The 22,728-nt window shown below is 40.6% G+C and overlaps 1 protein-coding gene across 1 annotated transcript in view; it reads left to right on the top strand.

The window, feature by feature from the left end:
* Positions 1-22,728, top strand: part of KCNB2 (potassium voltage-gated channel subfamily B member 2) — a 189,494-nt gene that overhangs the window by 1,916 nt on the left and 164,850 nt on the right. The window contains exon 2 of the mRNA XM_048940866.1: positions 14,096-14,778. Coding sequence (XP_048796823.1) covers positions 14,200-14,778 — 579 coding nt within the window. The 5' untranslated portion in view covers positions 14,096-14,199. The remainder of the gene's footprint in view (positions 1-14,095; positions 14,779-22,728) is intronic.

Raw genomic sequence — 22,728 nt, 5'->3', positions numbered from 1 at the left:
TGCTTCTTTCTTCTCATCCCCATTGGCTTCAGCATTTTGAAAGGCACTGTTGCCATAAGGATGCCACATCAAATGTACTTATTTATTCATGCTCAGCCTTTTTTCCAAAGTGCAAGTTAATTGGCAAATTCTGGCTTGCCATTCAAGGCAAGGCGAGGAGTGGAGATTTGCAACAGCTTTCCTTTCAACGTTTGGGATTTTGCCATCAGCTTGCTACTGGGACTTTTAGAAGGAAATCTTGATCTTACGTGACTTCTTTGGGCTTCGTGTCCGTACATGTGCAGGTAAACTGTTCTTCAAGGCTCCGCTATATTTAAAGCTACCTGCTGGAGGACACTGCAGCCAGCTCTGGGCTCCGCATGTTGTCCTTACGTAAGCAGTGCTGGGGAGGGGCTGCCTACTCCCCAGGCTGAGGGGCTGGGGGAGAGGGGCTTGGTCAGCAGGCACAAGGTCTCTATGAAGCAGCAGCTGAGGGGCTGCAGTGCTGGAGGACCTGTCTGCAGACCCTTCCGGAGGGCTCTGCTGCCCGGACCTGCTGCTCCCACAGGCAGCGTCGAGAGGGAAAGTCCAGAGCCAGAAAGGAAAGCACTGAAAGTTGCGAGCTATTCCAGCTCAGCGTTGTCTGGGCAGACATACAGACGTTCTAAGAATTATTATTTTTTGATATATATTTTGAGGGATTCTTGCATAGTACCTTCTAGGAATTTGATGTCTTGTATTTTGTAGTAAACCTTGGGGACATATGGTTTTAACTCACAGTTTAGCAAGTAGAAATGAATGTCTACTTCCTAACCATAATTTCAACTGTTAATCAAAATAAACTTTATGATTTTTAATTGTAGAGATCTCTTAAAGATGTACAGTAGTGTTTTGTTACACTGTGCAAACAAATTGATTGACTTATCAAAGCCTAACTTTATTCCTGTTGTAAATGTAGTGTTCAGTAAATCCCAGAGTTACTCTTGCTATATGGAGAGGATTTGGAAGGAATTTCATTATTCTGACTTTTTCTTAAATGGTATATGGCTTTGGATATTACACTGTATGCTGTAATAAATAGACTGCTGTGGTGCTTGAATTCAATTCAAGTAGAATGTATCTATATTCAATCCTGTGATTAAATACTGTAAGTGAGCAGAGAAGCTGAATTCTGGTCTTTTATTGATCAGAACTTGAAAGTTTTTTTTTATCTCGGGCAGTTCTAGATGTAATGATAGTCCCAGATAGCTCTGTAAGTCACTAAATGCCATGAAAGATTTAGCTACAGTATGCATCAGTCAAGATACTTAAAATCTATTCCGCTTAAAGCTGTCTGTATTCTCTGTTAAAGGTGGAAGTACAGCAAAGGCTATTCTGCTTTTTGTGCATCCTCAGGCTCATTACAGCACACAAAGGAACTTCAGTCTTACATTGACATCTTCCTAGAGTTAGAGTTCACTTATTTACTGAGCAATACATCATCACTTTCTTCCAAGGCTTGAGAGCTGGAGTGAGCTAAGTAGTTGTATTGCTGCTTTTTTTCACCAGCACTAAAAATATGACGACATTAGCTGTGTAATCAGTAAATAATGAATATTATTTGGAATGCGTTTGTTCATGGATTATGGTGACCGCAAGAAACTGTAATGGAAAAGTCTTAGGCCATTAAAATCTGTGGGGTTTTTAATTTTCTTGTTTTTAATGCAGGAAATCTATATTTAACCATAATGGCAGATCAGCTCTGACTCAGGTGTCTGGCTTCTATATGTTGTAGTTCCCCCGCTGGATGACTGTAAAGAGGAGTAGTAACATCACTGCTGGCAGCAGCAAGATTTAGAACCAACAGTCTATCTGATAATAAATAATATATGTCACATTGGCATAATGCAGCTCCGAGTAATAAGAATAGGCTGTGATAAGCAGCACTTACCATCTTTACAAGGAGCAGTGGCTATCTACCATTTTGCCTCACATAATACCATGATAGTAGGATCACAGTATATTGTGAAATTGTGCAAGGGCAAATGCAGTTGGAGTCTAAATGAAGGTGCCAAACAGATCTGTTATCACATGTGATGCAGGAGGATCCTCGGTGCTGGTCTCCCCGAGAAATCACGCTCTGACAAGATATTCTTTGTGCTGCAATTATATGTGGTTATTACCTATTAGGAAATAAGCATCAGCTCTTCAGGTAAAACTGTGTAACAAGGGAGTGAATGCAAAGCTGTACTGATAATTAACTGAACAAAGCTGAAACATAATCTTCTTTGATGACACTGGAGATGAGCTTCTCTCCCTGATTGCCTAACAAGTTAAGAAAGGGAAATCAATTATGGCAGTACAGTCCAAATACATTTACCTCAGAACATTAATAAGACATCTCAAGGCAGTTCATAAAACAGTTTTTTCCCAGCACCTGATCAATTGTTAACTTTTAGCTATATTTTAAATACATAAGCAAGCTTAACAACTCAAATTGAGTCCACAGCACTGCTTTTCACAGAGGTTTCAGTGGTGTCTTGCCTTCTTAAAGTGTGAGGTTTTGGTTCATCTGTGGAAGTTTATGAGCTTGTCTCAGCAGGCTGTACTCAGATGACTGACGAATCCTACCTTAAATTACTGCCATACGTTCAGTGTGAATTTGAATGTATCGGAGAGATCGTGGGACAGTTTGAGCAGAAAGTGTTGGCAGGCTGCAGCAGCTGGAAAAATCCCGCTAGTGCATTTAAGCAGATGCAAAACAGTGAACTGGACTAATTAGCCTTGAAATAACAAAGCTACGAATGACACTATTGTACGTGCTCTTCCAGTGGTTGCTGCGATTAACAGCACGCGAAGTTGATCTTCCTTGACAGTAGTGCCATCTAGAAAGTCTCACTTTCTAGAATGTTTCCATTTCGTGCTTTTTCTGCTCTCATTCTTGCTGACATAGGGCAAACTTCTTCAGTGGGTAGGCCTTGTGATTGGATTTTGTACTTAGGACAAGCCTGCCTACCTGTAGCTAGTCACTTCAACGCCCATTTAAGCAATTTGTTAAAGCAGTTGCAGTAGTGCTCAGAATCTTCTGCTCCCCTTGGAGTAAAGAAGGGATGAGATTGTTTGGCTGCTGATCTCCTTGCTGAACCAAAGATGTCTGGCTTTTGTTCAGTAGTTTTGTGGTTAGCCTACTTACATAGAAGTGGGAAAATGAACTCTTATACCTTTCTCAGGTTAACATGTATTCGCCTCTCTTAATGTGAGATTCCCTCCAGGCAAAGGGTTGCTTATACTCTGCAGCTATGGATCCCTTTCTAATGCACCTCTCTTAATGTGAGATTCCCTCCAGGCAAAGGGTTGTTTATACTCTGCAGCTATGGATCCCTTTCTAATGCACCTCACTGGGAGGGTGTTTTCTGTGCACACTGCCATCCTGGGTCTTACTGGTAGCAGCAGTAGCCTATGACATATGAACCAGACAATTAGGTAAATGGGTTGTTACCACCAACCACCTCCTCTGGGAGCATCAGACCTTGCTCAGTTTTGTTTTGTTTTGTTGTGTTTTTTTTTTTTTTTTTTTTGAAGGGCTGTTCTTTATGTGTCTCCTATAAAAGGAGGCTTCCACTTGTCAAATATTATTCGGGGGAGTTATCACCATTTTGATCCTGACTGTATACTGGGCCTAGATGGGAATTTAGAGTGCTTCCTTCTGACTATGTTGATTCTGCTCTAGAGATTCCCATATCTTTGAATGTCAGTCTTGCATGTTTAACATTAGAAGCTGTGAATTAATGGCTCTGATCAAGCAAATTTTTAAGGGGATGCTGTGAAAAAAAAAAATACATTTTGGCTTGAGAGAGGTAAATAAATGCACTTATAGCAGCATTTAAATACAAATTTTCATTTGGTCTTAATTTCAGAATTACAGCAACTACCACTGTTGCATGGTACTGTGCATGATAGCAAGTGCTCGTTTGTTCTGTTCTTATTTCACTTTAGGGTGTAAAATATCAATACTCTTAGTATCTTTTGCCCTTAATTTTGATGTTCTGCTTTCCAAAACTTACACTGTTCCACTCATGATAAGACTAAAAAACATTATGAAATTGAAATGTCTTCTCTACAGATTTAAAGTCAAATTCCTAAGAACAGCACTCCCATAACCAGACCCCAAACCACCTATACTTTTGTGCAGTATGTAGAACCAAACCACCTTAGATAAGGTCGGCTGTCAAAGTTCTGCTTTCTGGATGACCACCAGGCAGAACAAGGTGAGAAGTTGTTGCAGGCCTCATGTGACAACTTTCAGGACTAGACTGCGTTTGTTTTGAGGCACTCTATAGGTTGAGCCGTGAAAATGTTGAAGGACTCTCCCAAATCAAGTCTGTGCTGACATTTGACTTGCTGTTGTTATGACCTTGGGGACATGTTGGGACATTTTCACTTGCGTACAAATGAACTTGTCAAAATTGAGTCATCCAGAAATGCGAGCCTTGATTAATTGCTTCCAGATTCATTGCTTCTGTGAAGCACCTGAGATAGGAACATAGGCTGTAGTAGGGTCATTGGATTGAGACAAGCATCTCTTGAATAAATATGCCCTCCTCTCAGTGAAAACTTCAGGCATATCTCTTCCTATCTGTTGTTCAGGTAGATCATGGCCTACCATTTTTCAAGAAGGGATAAAATCTGATGCTTCTCAGTTTGTCTTGTTGCTTCAGACATTGTGTATATAGTATAATATTGTATACTGCATAATATTTTTCTACGTAGAAACCCAGAATAATAGTTCAGTACCTGACTCTGCAAACTTTTATTGGGGAGAACAAAAAGGCATCTGTGAAGTTTTCAGTGCTTTCAGTTAGCTGGCAGCACTGTTATTGATAGGGAGCAATGGAAGATGGAATTTAACAGGAAGATACAAGATTCCAGGCTTTGAGTAGCCCTAAAATAGTTATTTTGGGACATCTGGTTACCACAGTGCCTCTTTGATAGAGCAACAGGAATGTTAAAAACCTCATCCATCATTTTTGTGCACGGCAGTGCAATTTGAAAAAAAATAAGCTAGTAAATAAATAAGTTGTGATTCAAAACTCTAACTTATTAATATTAATGTATTTAACTCATTACTGTATCTTGTATATATCATATCAGTACGTCCTCAAAGAATTGTATGGAAGCACTGATCAAAACTGTAGATCCAAAGGGCTAGCCAGGATATAAATACATAGTCTGACTTAGCCCTGAAGTGAGGATCTTACATAATCGCATTTCTGTAATATCTGGTTGTTTGAAATTAAAGAAAATGATCTGCCATTCGGCCTTGTACTGCTGTGTGACAGCTCATCCACTCTGAAATTTCCAGGGAAGGCTAAATATGCAGTGAAAGACAGTATCTTTGGCAAAAGCAATAACTTAGCTCTTAGCAACCAATTGTAAACATAAATAGTAAAGTGCGGCCATCACAGACAATTACACCCTCATCAAGAGATGCTCTAACATGTACTGCAATGGAAATGCAACTGTTTTTGTAAACTGAGCAGGAACACACCATAATTTTTTGATAAGAATCAGATAGCCACGCTTGTCAAAAGCAAAAACGGCGGAGTATTATTAATAAGGAAAAACAGAGGACTAGAGTTAGTCAGGAATAAAGACTGATGATGATCTTAATTCAGCACCAGGACAGACTGTGAAGCTATTACAGTATATCAGATGCTCTGAAACACAAGGAGGTCACTGAAATTCCTTTGCACTGCCTTCACAAGCATTTTTCATGCAGTGGGAGCAGAAACCAAAAGTCAAAAGAATCCATGAAAAGATGAGTTCAGCTAGTTAGTTAGTTGGATGGATGTATATGCGTGTGGTCCTGTGCTGGAAGAAAAAGTATAGAATAAGGGTTCATGTGGTATATTTTAGTTGTGATAACATCCATTCATCACTGATATGGTGTCTGAAAGCTCAGTACTTTCCCAACGGGTTAAGGACACACTCAGATGGCCTGTTTTGTTCAGCATCACTTTTTGTCTGTGTTGGCTTTACAGGCAACTGAAGCTGAGCAATAGGTTGTCAAGTCATTCACTGTTCTTCTGAGACCTTAGTCCAGTAAGAAGGGGTGTTCCAAACCCTGCTCTCAGCTTCTGTGAGGTTCTGCTCGAAAAGAGCACTCAAGGCCCTAAGAATCTTGAGGTAAAATTGCACTGATTGCTGTCAAGTGTTCTGCATTTGGTTTAAAGTTGTCCACATCATCCTTAGTGGAGGCTAGAGCTCCTACAATGCTTTACTGGAGGACAGCTACAGTAAGTAATTAATGATATTAGTGTGTATTAAAATATCAGATAAATCAAAACTACCAAACTTCTGTGACTGCAAAATTTTACAAGTATGTTATCAGTTATGCCCTCCCTCGTTTTCCTGTCTTCTGTCTCCTCACCTATTTCTGTCTGACTTCTCTTATACAAGGTCCTTAAGGAATATATAAAGCCTCTGAGCACAGTGCTCTTCATTAAGTTCAGCTCATCCATCTAAAAGACACTTCTGTGCTCAAGACAGTGAGAACAGGGAGCTACCAGACAGACTGATTTCAGTGATTTGAAAAGTTCATCTATAAAAGGCCCCATCTTTTTTGAACATTTCCTGCAGATCTCTGGGACTCATACAGCCAGTATGAAATTCTTCAGATGCCAAAAATAAGTCATCTGTGAGGTCTGTTGTAAAATAGAAATAGTCATCCTTTTAGACCTGTTAGCCATACTAACACCCTGGAGTTTGTTAGCAGGGTTTAGTTTCAGAAAATCTTGCCTTCCATAACCCATAATCCAGTATAGATATAAGAAAAGCCCACAAAGCTAAAGCTGCAATTTCAAATTAGTTCAGGGAAGAACCCAGCTCTTTTAGTCTCTACCATGGCTCTGGTCATGGTCATGGTCTGGCACAAGCCACTGCTTGCAGAGAAACTCGATCACTGGGGGTGATGAGCTGAGGTTCCATCATTGTCCCTTCCGGCCACATGGCTTTAAGTGGATTCATAGAATCATAGAATCACTCAAGTTGGAAAAGACCTTAAAGATCATTGAGTCCAACCACGACCTAACCATACTACCCCGAATCTAACAGCCCTCCACTAAATCATGTCCCTGTGCACCACATCCAAATGGTTTTTAAACACATCCAGGGATGGTGACTCAACCACCTCCCTGCGGAACCTATTCAAGTGCTTAACAGCCCTTCCTGTAAAGAACCCTTCCTGATATCCAAGCTAAGCTTACCCTGGTGCAACTTGAGGCCATTTCCCCTCATCCTGTCACCTGTCACCAGTGAGAAGAGACCAACCCCGCTCTCGCTGTAAGCACCTTTCAGATATTGGAAGAGAGCAGTAAGGTCTCCCCTCAGCCTCCTTTTCCCCAGACTGAACAGCCCCAGTTCCTTCAGTCTCTCCTCATAGGCCATATTCTCCAAATCCTTCACAAACCTTGTTGCCCTTCTTCGGACCTGCTCCAGCACCTCAGTGTCCGTTCTGTACTGAGGTGCCCAAAACTGAACACAGTACTCTAGGTGAGGCCTCACCAATGTTGAGTACAGGGGCAGGATGACTTCCCTAGTCCTGCTCACCACACCATTCCTGATGAAAGCCAGGATGCCATTGGCCTTCTTGGCCACCTGGGCACACTGCTGGCTCATATTCAGCTGACTGTCCATCAGTACACCAAGGTCCCCTTCCATCAGGCAGCTTTCCAGCCACTTCTCCCCAAGCCTGTGAGGCTGCCTGGGGTTGCTGTGACCAAAATGCAGGACTCAACACTTGACCCGACTGAAACTCATACAGTTTACCTTGGCCCATCAATCCAGCCACTCATCTGAAGGACTTGAACCCTAGTGCAGACACAGCTGTGGACTGTCAAAGCTCAACTTCCTTGCTGCACGTGCAAGCATATGCTCCTGCATATGGATGTGAATCTGAGAAATGCTTAGGATTACTGTCTGACATGTTTCCTGGCACTTCTCTGCCTGCAGCTTATCAATTCTTAATTCTGTGTGATGTGACTCCTGTCAGGGTGGGAAATGGAAGTAATGATTACCTCATTTGATTTTTTTTTTCTTCAGAGCTTTAGCTATGATCTCAGCAATTTTTTAAAGACTGAATTTGAGGGAAAACACTATTAATTAAGATACCTCAGCTCACCATTAGGAAATTGCAACTCTTCATTTTTTTGAAACAAAGAACAGAAAATTAACAAATGTGATGAGGGAAGTCAGTGGTTAAGGAACAGTACTCCAGCCTTAAACAAAGCTACTGCCCATTACCTGACATCTCAGTTACACTGAACTTTTTAGAAGCATTAGCAAATTATTATTTTCCTCGTGCTGGAGCCAGGCTCTGTTTCCGGAGACAACGCACTCCTCTGCCTGGACGTGACTCTCTCTGGAGCAAGGTCATGGACATGTGGGTACAGCTTGGCCAGTGGGTGGAAAAGTCCCAGCGCTTGGGCCAGCTGGCATGGTGACCTGGGTCTGTGTGGTTAAACTCATGTAGACTCCAAAGCAGATGGCTGCATGCAGACTGCTGACTGAGAGCAGACCTTGAAGCATGCTGACTCTCCAGCCATCCTTGCAGATTATTTGGGAAAGTCCTAATTGCGCTGTGCCAGGCGGTGCCCTGGCCGTGCAATGGCACAGGCAACTGAGTTCCTCCGCCCGAGGGTTTCATCTGCTCCTGTGGATGTGCCCATCAAATGTGATAAAAATGCTAACGACTCTGAAAAGAAGCAACTGTTTCAATTTGAGCAGCCAAAATTATTGGGTACTTCAGGCATTACTGACCTTCATTTCTCCCTTATAAAGCAAGGGTAATAATAGGCTGATATTGATGTTGAGATGGTAAACTCTTGGATGCCTTGGAAGCTCTCAGATAGGACAGTGAGAGCTCCCTGAGGGAAATACATCACTGTGCGCACAGTGCTGGGTTCACAACAGGACGTGCTAAACAACATTAGAGGACAAACAGTGAATGAGAAAGATAGAAAGAAATGGTAAATAATTGTCCATTCATGTAATGCTGAAAGGATTGGTGTGGGGGGAAATCACACCATTAAAGTCTGCATGCATATGGTGTGGGGGAAGAAATCTAACCTTCATTCTGGCTTTCCCTAGGTTCTGAGTAGTAGTCTTCACAGTTTTAACTTCTATTCACTGCAAAGATTTGGTTTTGATTTGGAAGAGTTTTATTCAATATTATTGGTATTTACCTGCAAAGTCATTTAATTAGTGCAAGGAAGGAAACTTAGTTTTACGGAGGGTTGCTCTTAGTGTGCATTTGTGGTTATGATTCATGTCCTTCTCTACTGAGTGCTGTGCAGCAGAATGGCTTTGCCTGCCGAGGGCTGGAAGCGTTTCTCACTTTGCCATGGTGGGAAAGGTGCACGGTGGATTTGCATGCAGCCAGAGGCATTAAACCAAAAAATATTTTAAAACCTTCCCAGGATAAAAATCGCAGTAACAGTAACTAAAAGCCAGAATAGTTATTTAATGAAGGGTTAAGGCAACTTTGATTGCATAGTTTTGTTAAAATTAAAGATCTGGTGATTTCTTGTGAAATTCATAATGTGGATTATAAAGTTAAATATGTTTTGCGGTTAAAGTAGAGGCTCTCAATTATACTTTTACTAAAGGCGCAGTTAGAGACAGGCTCTGTACTTCAGGTTTGTGGGAAAAGCTGCACAGGAAGAAATTTAAAAAGTATATATTAGCAGAATGCAAAAGGAGGTGCGAAGAAATGTACTTAGGAAATAGACTAGATTTTTTTTAAGTCATACAGTCTATGGGTTGTATATGATGAAATGAGCTCTATAAAAAAGCACAAATAGCCGTCATTTTTGAAGACTGCATTTGAGGAGAAGCTTTTTTATTTTTGATCTTTCAAAAGTTCTGTATGTCCTGACTGCGAGCATGTACCTTGGTATGTATCTATATACATAGCACCTTGGATCCAGTTTTCTGAACACAGACTAGATGGTGTTTCACTTCTGACTTCCATATGACCACAGTTAGCCAGGATTTTTAAAGCTTTTTTAGAAAAGCCAGACTTCCTCAAGTAGGAAGAGGCAACCGATAATTATACTGTCAGATGAGAAAATGCTTTATCAGCTCTAGACCGGCATTGATGACACTATAATTTTGCACTGTTAAACAATTTTGTGTGGTAACCACACTGCGTAAAAGCTAAAGCAGTGTGTACTCTGCCTGTCTTCAGTTTTGTAATCAGAAAAGCAAAGGAGTGCTCAGTTAACCTGAGATTAATCACATCAACCGCTTGACTTCTGCTGTTTTACTCTGTATTGCTAATACTCGAGAACAGATTAATAAGAAAAGAGAAGATATCTCTGAGATTCAAGAATGAATAAATAAGTGAAGCCTTGTAGAAATTGCCTGAAGACTTGACTGATTTCATGGAGAATGACAGAAGCTCTTTACGAATTTCTTTAATTCTTGTGTTTTGTTATGTAAGATGTCCTTAAAGGGAGAAACAGAATTGTGCATTAAAGTCTGAAAACATTTTTTTATAAAAGGTTGTGAGTACTTCTTCCATGTAGAAATATCCTCTTACAGCTGCTTCGTGTTTATGTGATGGTCTCTGTCAGAAGGTGGATAAATGCATCACAGACCACCAGAAGATGCTTAAGTGACAAGACGTGATAAAGATCTGAGTCCCCTCATCTATTAGGGCACATGAAGACAGTTGCTATGTTTTGACTCCGAATGAATTTCATTTATGGGGCTCATTGATGCTGCCCCATAGCTTTCAGTGCAGTGGCAGCAAGTCCCCGGTGCATGGTTCTTGGAGTGTAGGAAGACACCTGTGCTGCAGCTCCAAAGTCCCCCCACCCCCTACACATCTTCTCTTTGCAACTAAGGCAACGAGGAGGAGGGTAAAATCAGAGAAAAAAACAGCCTAAGGGGAAGAAAGCTAAAAACACAGCAGAAAGGGATGCTTATTATGTAATCCTACTGATGCCAAGGCTTTGGTTTTGATACAACATTTATCTTTGCAAGTGAACTTATCACAGTATTTTTTTTATGAATGAAGGTAAATGTCACAGGCTTAAACCCTTGTGTAAATAGACAGAGAGGTGCACTTGGTAATCAAGAGAGATTTGCATTGCAGTGTTGGAGGTAGACTGGCAGAAGGAAGAATCTTTTGGCCCTTATGTGTTTCAAGTAAGTTCAGCTTGACAGTGGAACTGCAAGCAGGGTAGTGGATAAGGATTGTTGGGCTGATGTGCTGCAAGATTCCATTACTTGTTGCTAATTTCATATATATTTTTTTTAAAGAACAAAACCACAGCAAACCTATTTAGCTCACTGGTATAATCTGCTATCATTCTGCTTGTACAGCATCTAAGACTTTTGCTGTGTTTTAAATATGGGAGGCTACTTTGATTTAGTACTTTTTAGCTACTTTGAGTATAGAAATGGGGGGGGGATGTTGTTATTCTTATGACTTCATAAATTGAGCTGTAAATACATGCATTTTCTTGCTGCATTTCTGTGTTTTTGGCTGTTCCCAGTACAGAGGTTAACAACACAGAGCATTATGTTGTCCCGCTCCAATTTATAGGAGGGAGATGAGGTTCTTTTACTATCTGTATACCCGGCGTGAGATTAAGAAACAATGGTTCATATGTTGGTCCAACCAGTTTATTACAAAACCTAATCAGGGAGACGGGGAAGGGAAGGAGGGCGATAGAAAAGATAGGAAAGCAGCAAGAATTGCGTAAATCGGGGATAGTCACCAGCAGGATCCAGCAGCGGTCCCGTTGCACAGCGTTTTGAAGGTCCGAGGCAGACACAGCGGGGGGCAGGGAGCAGCAGCGTGGCCGGCCTTGGGCAGCAAGCAGGTAGCCGAGGCAGTCGCGGAGCCAATCCTTGAGGAAGCAGCAGCGCGCAGGCAGCAGGCCCAGGAGAGTCCGTCAGCATGCAGGTGTCACTTCGTGAGGAGTCTGATAGTCAGGAATCCTATGTTCTTCTTCATGAGGAATCTGTTGCCAGAAACCTCTCCTCATGGTTTTCGGTTCCTATTTTTATCCTTCTTGTTCTCCTGCCTACATGACAAGGATAGGCCTTGAGCAAGAGTCATTGAGTACCCCCTGAGATGGCAGTTGTCCTGAGGTAAGTCCACACAAAGGAGCACTTCTCAGCTATTTAGCTGCAGCTCATCTCGCTCTCGTTGCCCCTGGCCTTGTCCATCTGCATCCCCCAGACACAGGATTTCACAACCCTTGCTCGGGACTTGTCTGGATTTGAACAAGTCCATCTGTGTCCCCAGCAAGCTTTGAGAACACAGACGTTAACAGAATAATCTCCTACATATGTACTTTACAGAAAACATATCTATAAATGTAAATATTACTCCACTGGGAAACTTTCTAGGGAACTTTCCTTTTCCCTGATGTTTTTGGACTTGGAAGTCAGTTAATACCATTTCTCTGCTAATATCACACAGGGCTGAGCCTTACTATTAGTTTTTCTGTTCGTAGAGGATACCTTTTAAAGTTACTTATAACAAGGCCCAGCAATCTTAGTTTTATACTAGAAACTTTGTCAACCCTGTCATAAGTATGTAAATATCACATTGAAATAATTCTGTGATTTTTCCCGAGTACTTTTGGAAGAGGATTATTTTGGACCCTTATTGCTCTAATGAGGATCTGATCTTTGTGACCTTCTAATTTCCTTTCAGATTTTCACCTTCCTTTCATGGTGAGTTTGTACTCATTGGTTCTTGTACCATCACACTCCTTTAATAGAAACAGTCCTTTTCCCTTTCTGGTGTTTACTCCTGATGTATTTACAGATAACAATCCCTCTTATAACAACCTTCATACTTATTCTGCAAAGAGGATGAAATTCTTGTTGTCATCAAATACTTTTTTAAAGCTGCAATGATTGCACTTCAAAAGGAGAAGCAGACTGTTGAGCTGCTGAGTTGCAGAGAATGAGAGGACATCAATTCATGGAAATTCCTAAGGAGTACCTTCCTGCTTTGTAAGAGAAGCCGATCAAAGCATTCTTAATATTCTTCCCTTTGGGCCATGATACCATTGCTAGGTTTTTATTTAAGCACCGTGTCAGATAATCAACCTTAGTAGGAGTGGTGGGCGTTGGTGGGTTTCCTTCCTGTTTCATAATGGCTTTTCCAGATTTGGTGATGAACAGCTGCACTTCTGAGTTCTTTGCAGCACTGTGTACAGTAAGTGCGGATTAACTTGAACATGACTAAAACTGAGATTACTGATGGCTGTCATGCAATCATGTCACTTTAGCAGCTTAACAGGTGAACGAGTGGGATAGAAAAGAGCCTTTCTGAGCCTTTCTAGTGGTTGGTGACCCTGCCAATGGCAGGGGGGTTGAAACGAGATGATCTTTGAGGTCCTTTTTAGTCCAGGCCATTCTACAGTTCTGTGATTCTATCATTCTATGATTCTGTGATGAGCTATGAAACAGCATGCACAAAGTCCTTGCCTATGCAACCCATATTACTGTTCAGTTAGGTTCCAAAGAGTTAGGATTCTTTAGACCAAATAGGTCGGGAAATCAGCAGTGTGTGGAGATATAACATTTGACTTGCCAGGATGGAAATTATTTGGTGTGTAATTTTTGACCATGAAAAGATATGGTAAGTAAAGTTTTGGAGGTTGGAAAGGGAAGCAGTTTCATTCAGTTTCAGACTGCATCTCCCAAATTTGATTTTCAGTAAAAAAGAAGGGAGGCCCCACATCTTTTTTTTTCCTTACGCATATTCCTAAAGTCTTTCTAGTAGCCTACCTCACAAATTAATTGTTAAGTAATCACATTTAGCTGACATTGCTGTATCAGAAACTGATAGAACAAATTCTCTGTACAAACTTCTGATTTTAACAAAAGCAAATTTCTGTTATTTTTTTTCTTTTCCTAAACATAGTGGTCTTACCCATGCCAGTTGTTCCAGTGGTTCTGTATACTACCACAAAGGAGTCTCACTGTAAAAAAAGCACATTGCCATCATTGTATTTTCATCTGCACATGAAAGTGTGGAAGGAGAAATAGTGAGCATTTGGGGGAATATTTTCTGCCCTGCAGTATTCTAATTTTTTGTCTTTTTCAGCTGCAGGAATGGATCAGTCCATCTGAAGAGGACTCTATCCAAACATTTGCAGTCTCCAAGCGCATTCTCCTAAAGACTGGCATTACAACTGCACCCTTTTTACAATGGCTGAGAAGGCTCCACCAGGGATCAACAAAAAGTCTTCAAGGTCGACCCTTTCCCTTCCTCCAGAACCAGTGGAAATCATTAGGAGCAAAGCTTGCTCGCGGAGAGTTAAAATAAATGTAGGTGGGATCAACCATGAAGTGCTGTGGAGGACTTTGGACAGACTTCCGAGGACACGATTAGGAAAGCTCAGAGACTGCAATACTCATGAATCTCTGCTGGAAGTATGTGATGACTATAATCTAAATGAAAATGAGTATTTTTTTGATCGACACCCAGGGGCTTTCACTTCCATTTTGAATTTCTACAGGACAGGGAAACTACATATGATGGAAGAAATGTGTGCTCTTTCTTTTGGCCAGGAGCTTGATTACTGGGGGATTGATGAGATATATTTAGAGTCTTGCTGCCAGGCAAGATACCATCAAAAGAAAGAACAGATGAATGAGGAGCTGAGGAGAGAGGCAGAGACAATGAGAGAGAGAGAAGGGGAAGAGTTTGACAATACCTGCTGCCCAGAGAAGAGGAAGAAGCTCTGGGACTTGCTGGAGAAGCCCAACTCATCTGTGGCAGCAAAGGTAAGATAAACAGTATGTTTAATGCACAGAAGGAGAAAATTACGTCATCGCTCATGTGTCTGGCGTGTGTTTCACTAAAATATTTAGAGAAAAGAAGGATCTAAACATCTATGTACCATGAAGTAAATACACCCAAGTCTGTTCTAAAGCCCACTGAAATCAGCAGAAGGATTCCTGTTGACTTCAGTTGATTTCAGGCAAATGCTGCATTTGTTGTATGTAAACAGAAACATCTGTGCAATTGTTAATGGACTTCACGTTAACTCTAAGATAAAAATGTGTCCAGAGAACACCAATTACTTCTTAGAAATGCACTTGGTTATGAGAAACATGTTCTATTAAGCCCACATTTATCCATGACAGTGTTGATATCTGTTTCATTACAGGCATTGTAATGTAATTGTAGATGTGATATCCATGACTCAAAAGGTGTGCTAGATGTTAAGATAATCAAAGAGCAGCATCAACAGCTGCTGTCTGTCATGGTTTTATATTGGGCGAGGATTGCAGTGTTTTCTCTTATACTGTGTTTTATCAGTCAAGAGTTAATTTATTGAAGTATTAAAGCATAGGTATATAAGCACATGTATATGTATGTATACATATGTATGTATGTAAATTTGTACATACAAATATATATATATTTTATATATATATACATACATAATATGCACGTTATATATATATATATTCAGTCAGATGAGGAAACGTTCTCTTGAAGCCCTGTTCCAGTACTGCTGTCTTTAAACAGGCAAACCACTGAAAGTGAGAAACAGTGGAAAAGTTTCCCTTTGCAGGACTGTGTAGACACACAGTGAGATTTTGGTGCTGCTATTTAGAAGAGAGGTTGCCTTGCTTCTTCATGGACTTCATTGTTCGCTTTGTGACGTGGGGTACTGTTAAATGTGAGGAAAACTGTGGAAGCTTGTCTCCAGTTTGAACCACTCCAGACTAAAAACGTTCAGGATATAGGTGTTTGTGTTATGCTTAACTATGGCTTTGTTTTCTTATGTCATTAATTTTTTATTGGATGCAACTCCATTGGACTAAGGTAAGCATTAAAGTATGTTGGTGGAACGGACAAAAAACAGAGTCCTGGCAAGGATATTTTCTTGCAATAGCAGTTTCTTAGCATTGAGATGCAATACACAACATTTTTATTTTAGTTTTTCATCGTGGACTGCGTAACTGCTAAGCAAGAACTGATTTTTTTCAAAATTTCATTTATTCAGACAGAATATAAGGTTCATAACCAGATTAAAAGCTAATAGAAGAAGAAAAAAAAAAGTGTGTATTCAGTATATTTTACAGTGTGATAAGAATACATTTTCTGCTGTGTAGATCCATATTCCAGGCCATATGTTCCTCTCCAGGAAGAGGAGCAGAGGGGAAGCAGATGGGCATAAGGTGTGCCAGGAAGGGTTCAGGGAGGCCGCGTTGCGCTCTGTGATCCCCTGGTACAAGTTAGCCTTCATCAGCACCCCCAGGGTTCTCTGACACAGCTGCTGCACAGCCTGCAGGAGTCAGGGACCAGCTTCTCAAGCCCACACTGTTTAGAAGACTCCTGAGGTGACCTGTAGCAGACCTCCCTCCTTCCCAGATGGCTGTAAGCATAAAATAAGAAGCAGCAGCATGGTGGTCATGAATCTGGCTTCTCACTGGTGAGCAAGGGGGGCTGAGCTCCTGATGGGGTCACAAAGCTGGAGGAAATTGTGCCTGAGGGGGGACATTCACCCACCATGGAACAGCCACAGCTGCATCCTCACCATAAGTGCAGGCAGGCTTTGGGGGAGAGGAAATGGAGTGTGAATTTGTAGAACCTATTTTCATTTATTTATTTTTTTTAACATATAGAAGAAAGCTCAGGACTTCAGACATTAATTTAATTAGTGCTTCCCTAAGACTGTTTTGAGTTAGGAGTCAGCACAGCAAAATGGAATTGATGAATAGAACAAAACTAAAATAGTGATTGTTAGGTTCTTTGTCTGTGATTAACATTTAGCCACTCTTCTGGTTGGTAGATAAATGCAGAAATACAGGACAGTCAAACTTGCATGAGCTACTGACCCAGCTCTTCATGGATCACCATTCCTCATCATGATTTTGCTGTTAGTCCAACTGAGCTTTTAAGAAAATCCCCCTTTGGTTGCTTAGGCCAGATTTGTCCTCTGGTTTTGAAACCAGAAATGAAAGTGGCTGTTTCTTTCTTTTCCCAAGATGATTAAATATGTATTGTTTACCTTTTTATTTCCCTTTTCCCTCATCTGCTTTGATTGAATGTTAATGTTCTACGCTTCCTTGCTACAGGGATTTTCACATTGCACTTGTGTACATGTTGGAATGGATAACTGGCTTGCATTATTACAATTGCCTTCTGTCTAAGTTAATGCCATCTTATGTGATTCCTGTGACTCTAGCAGCTGGAAGTCACCCTGTTATATGCAGTCCATTTCTCTTTCTGGCAATTCTCGGTCTATAAACACATGCACGAGCCAAAATGATAGCCAGTTACACCCGTGACATCTGAAGGAAGGCTGTAGAAGCTTGGCTGAATGATATGGTTACACAGCATAAAAGGAGAGCAAAAGCTGTCACAGCATATTCAGACTTGTGAAACACAAACAAACAATCAGAGCTGCATGTAAACAAGATATGCTGGAGTCAGTCGGATGTGCTCTTTCTGGAGCCATTGCAGGCTGTGTGAGGCTCTGGCCACAGTTCTTATCTCAAGTGTCTGGATAATGTCATTTTCAGATTTCTCATCTATTATTTCATTATGTGGTAAATTGCTGGTTTGTCCCAAAACAGGAGGCTGAACTATTTTCCTTCCTCTGTAGGAGCAAAAACAACCAGCCCCCATCCTGTGAATCCTGTATTGGGCCATGACCTCTACATCCCAGGGACAAGGGCTTCTCTCCCCTAGTGTCCCAACAGAGCATCTAGGAGGTCTGCTGGGCATAGAGCAGCATGTCTGGTTCAGGACTGAGATGGTTCCTAGGAAGGGAGAGATGCTGGCATTTTTAAACTGGAATGTTGGGAAAAAAGTAGGAAATATTACCATGGAGCCTAGAATTCAATGATGTGATCCCTGTCTAACTTCTGATGAAACAGATGAAAATGGGGTAATGTACATAGCTGTATGAGAGGTGCCTGGCTTGTCATTCAGGTACTGTGTAGTGCCTAAGCAGTTGACAACAGCAGATTACTTTTTAATCTCTTTCATGTAAAAGATTAGGAATGTGAGGTGAACACTCGTGTGGTTTGGATATGTGGGTGTGCCTTGTTACCTCTGGGATTCTGCTAAGATCCCTTCTGGGTCTGATCCAAAGCTTACTGAATTAAGGAGGAGTCCCAGTTTGGAGTGGATATCATAAATTGTGCTTCTGTAAAGGTCAGTGAAGGCTTGCCATTGACTTCACTTACAGCAAGATGAAACACAGCAAGATTGGAGCATAGAAACAGACATTATTTTACAGAATTTATGACAACAAATGGGAAATAATGGTTATGTGTGGCAAGTAATGAAAGCTGTAGATAGTAAGAAAGTAAGAAAGGAGCATTATAGATCAAATTCTGTTGTTCAACACAGGTACACTTTACTGTGTGAGTTTTTTATTTTAGTAAGCGTGAGCGTGCACTTCATCTGCATCAAGAGTTTCCTCTAGGTATGGCAATTCTCACATAGTCCTCTCTCCAGCAAAGCCTTCCATGATTTCAGTAGAAGTTTTGAGCAGGAAAGGCAAGATTTGTCTCTATTTTCCTGCATTCTCATTCATAAGCTTTTCAAGTAGGATTAAGAAAGAGTTTTGTGAGAGTCTGGCATTTGCCTGCAGAGTAGCGCCTGAGATTTTTGACCAGTGTGCAACAAGTATTTTGTGAAAACTGAAGAAGGTTATCTTACCAATTTGTAGTGCAGCAAAAAGAAAACAAAAACATATTCTGAGACATTAAGGCAAAGAAATCTGAAGTGGAATAGACTCTCTCCCTCCCAAGGTCCATGGTACATCCATTTTTCTTCACCAGTGTCTTAAGCACCATGGAGATTTTCTTCGGGAAGTTAGAAAAAAAAAAGAACGACCCATAACTTTGTCTTTTAGTTACAGCTACTAGGCATAAAAGAGCTTCCTTAGAGAAGAAGCAGCTCTGAACAATCCGTCTGTAGTCTGAAAGTACTCAAGAGACACCAGAATGAGTATTGATTTAAGTTGGGTGTGAACTGACCTCAGTTGAATTGCATAGGTGGGTACAGTTCAGCACCCGGCTGAACTGGGATATTAAGGATAAATCTAGCTGAGGTCAAGTCTTTTCAATGATGTATGTATCATAGTAGTCTGTTCAGCTTACTTAAGATCCAGAGGGCTTTACTTCGGAGCAACTGTGAATGATCAGAGGGCTGGAGCACCTCTTCTATGAGGAAAGGTTGAGGGAACTGGGATTGTTTAGCTTAGAGAAGAGGAGGCTCCAGGGAGACCAGATTGTGGCCTTCCAGTACTTGAAGGGAGCATTGAACAGGAAGGGGAACGGCTGTTTATGAGGGTGTATAGCGATAGGACAAGGGGAATGGTTTTAAACTGAGACAGGGGAGGTTTAGTTTAGATATTAGGACGTTGCATTTCCCCCTCAGGGTGGTGGCACACTGGAACAGGTTGCCCAAGGAGGATGTGGATGCCCCATCCGTGGAGGCATTCAAGGCCAGGCTGGATGTGGCTCTGGGCAGCCTGGTGTGGTGGTTGGCAACCTTGCACGTGGCAGGGGGTTGAAACTAGATGATCATTGTGGTCCTTTTCAACCCAAGGCCATTCTATGGTTCTATGATGATTCTACACGTACTGCTTCACAGTGTAAGCACATGAACTCCTATTTCCATTCTTCTTTGAATTCAAGAATTCAAGAGCTTGATTCTTTTCTCACGTTTGTTTTATATCAAATCCTAAAATAAGTAAATATCAAATAAATCCTAAATAAGCATGGAATGTGTAAAGTGCAGATGAGATACTATGAATATAGTTAGTGAGGTCAGAAATAAGTAGAATATCTAGGAAAAGTACGGAGCTTATTTCCACCTAGAGATATTTGACACTGTCTCAATCAGATGTATATGCAGGAGTATTTTAAATTACTTGCAGTGGGATTATCGATAAATAACAGTATCATTTTCCTTTTTTCTATGTTTCAGTATTTTCTATCACAGTTTGGCCCTTTGAATATAGCTGCAGAGTAATTGCTTGGGATTGACTCTACAGATCTTTCATGTGCAAGTAATTCTTTCTTAAAACTCAGTATGAATATTAACTGATCAAATACAAAAGGTTGTATAAATAAGTTAAGTCATTAAAAAAATTACTAGTCAGTCACACTCTATCCCTGATTTTCACGTAACCCCTGTTGATGTACATACACAGAAGGGAAAAATATTGGCAGTTGTACCTCTGCTGCATGGGGTTTACCTTCTTTAAAGTTATGTGAAAACTGGTGGGATTTAAAGTTTATTCTGTTTCTCTCTCTGCATGGCTCATTTGTGCTTATTTTACGATGTTTTATTTACTTATTTATTTACTCCATATTGCTGGCTGTAGCAAATATTCCTCCTTTGTGACAATAATTTATCAGCTAACTAGTGAATTGTGGACTGCAGAAGGTGTAATTATCCTAAGCCTGACTGGAAATAGTGAGGAATTTGTGTGCTGCATTTAGTAACTAACACTCTATGAATAAATAAATAAATAAATAAATAAATAAATTTTATTTATAATATAAATTATATTTATAAAATATACATATATATATATATTTGTTTGGATTTAATTGAAAATAAGAAGAAGCATTAAGTAGAGAGGATTCAGGCCACTGACATTTATTTGGCTGCCTCATGCTTTATGTCTCAGCTTGTCACACTGACTTGTTGAGGGAGGGCACTCCCAATATATGTCTGGGACCTGATTCTTATTTTCCATGACAGTTTTACCTGTATTTTGCACCAGCTCTTATTCCTATTCAGACATTTTAGAGCAGCTTAAGAATGATCTTGGGATAACAGAGAATTAGCAGAGTCATTATGTGACTTCAGAACAGAGCCAAGTGCCATAGAAAGCATTTCTGCATTCCATTGCAGCTCCTTACAAATTAACTCCTAGTCCATCTTGCTGAGTTCACTCAGGGGCAGACCCAAATGAAGGGCACACTAGTGGTCTTTTTAGGTTGATGAACAAATCAAAAATGCTCAGAGGACCTCAGGAAAACTTTAAACTGGTTGGATGAATTGCAAAGTGTTACCACAAATGAGAAGAGTCTGTTCACGGGTGAATGTTTGCACTGGCTATATAAGATAGTGTTCAAAAGAAAGGAATATATTTTCTTATGTTTGCATCCTTTGTTTTGGGAACAAAACACTTTTTCTGTATATGTCTTTTTTTTTTGCTTTAGATGAAAATATTTCTTTTCATCTAGATTTTGCTCTGTTTCTCTTCTTTGACAGCTCATATTTTATGTGCTTTCCAGTGTATTTGAAGACCAAGGTTGATGATGGCAGAGAATTAAGACTGTCACTTTTAGAGCGTGAGGAATAGCTTTTGTACTACTTTAATTCCCACAAGTATTTATATTGTATGCCTCATAGCATGATAGCATTTGCTGAAGAGGAGTGGTATTTTCTAGCTGACGGTGTAGGTTGAACTTCTATTTGACTTCTGGTTTCAATTTATTTTATGGGGACCCTGTTTTACAAGCCTTTATCTGAATGTGCTAACAGGAATGCTACAGTTTGCTTTGTCACACCCAATACTTTAAAAACAAATGGCTGCTAAAACTTAGCTGTGGAAAAAAAATAGGATGGTTGCTGGTCTCCATCTCACCATAATTTCTGGACAGGATACTTATTACCTCTCTTTGCTTTTAAGGGGAAGTATTTTTTTGTGTCAAACAATGAAGTCATTCAATGTGATGTGAGACAAAGAGATTGTATTTGATCCTAGTCATTCATATTTAATAACTAAAGTGTTTTAATGTCTTGAAATATAAGTGAATATATTGTTTTTTCAATACTTGTCATATCAAGCAACACAGTAGACTGGCAGTAGTTAATTGATTTTGTTTTAAGAGCTTGTGTATGCTTACTGCTGAATTGGTCATTAAAAGATTATTTACCTTCTTTACTTCCTCTGTGAAGTATCATGTAACACATGATTCAGCATTTTTGGTCAGCCTAAGTGTTATGGGAACAGAACTACCATCTGATTCATCCTGCTGCAGACGTTTAATTCCTCAGTTACATGAGGGTTTCCCCTGGCTGCCTGATCTGCGTGTTATGCTGAGAGGTCTTGCTGCAAAGTAGAACTTACTAAAAACTGCTGTTAGGTTAAAATGAGTGAAATGTCCTTTGAACTGACTTGTTTATTATTGACATGTAATTCTCAGTAAATCAGATACTTAAATTATGGAAGCAGTGCCAGGAGCAAAGACGTAGTGAGGTCATATTCAGATGGTCTACCACTGGCTTCATGCTCCAAAGAGTATCCCCATTCATTGCATGAACAGAGGAAAAACATCTTTCCTCCTTGAATATTGGATGCTGGTTTCATTGATGCATGAGAAGAAAAATTAATGAGGGTCCATGATGAGCCATATTAAAGTGGGGAGGATCTAGTCAGAGATCATCTAGGCAAATTTAACACATACCAGTCCATGGGCCTTGATGGAATGCACCCGTGAGTGCTGACGGAGCTGGCAGAAGTGACTGCCAAACTTATCTCTGTTGTCTTGGAAAGGTCATGGAGAAAGGGAGAGGTGTCTGAAGGCTAGAGGAAAGCCATTGTCACTCCAGTCTTCAAGAAGGTGAGGAAGGAGTAGCTGCGAAACTACAAGCCTATCAGCCTCACCTTCATCCCTGGAAAGGTGGTGGAAAAGTTTATTCTTGAAGCAAGTGGAAGAAGGTTATCAGGAGTAGTCAGCGTG

The sequence above is a fragment of the Lagopus muta genome, chromosome 3 (assembly GCF_023343835.1).
Source record: "Lagopus muta isolate bLagMut1 chromosome 3, bLagMut1 primary, whole genome shotgun sequence".
NCBI classification, from domain to species: Eukaryota; Metazoa; Chordata; class Aves; order Galliformes; family Phasianidae; genus Lagopus; species Lagopus muta.
This window is presented reverse-complemented; position numbering and strand designations above follow the sequence as displayed.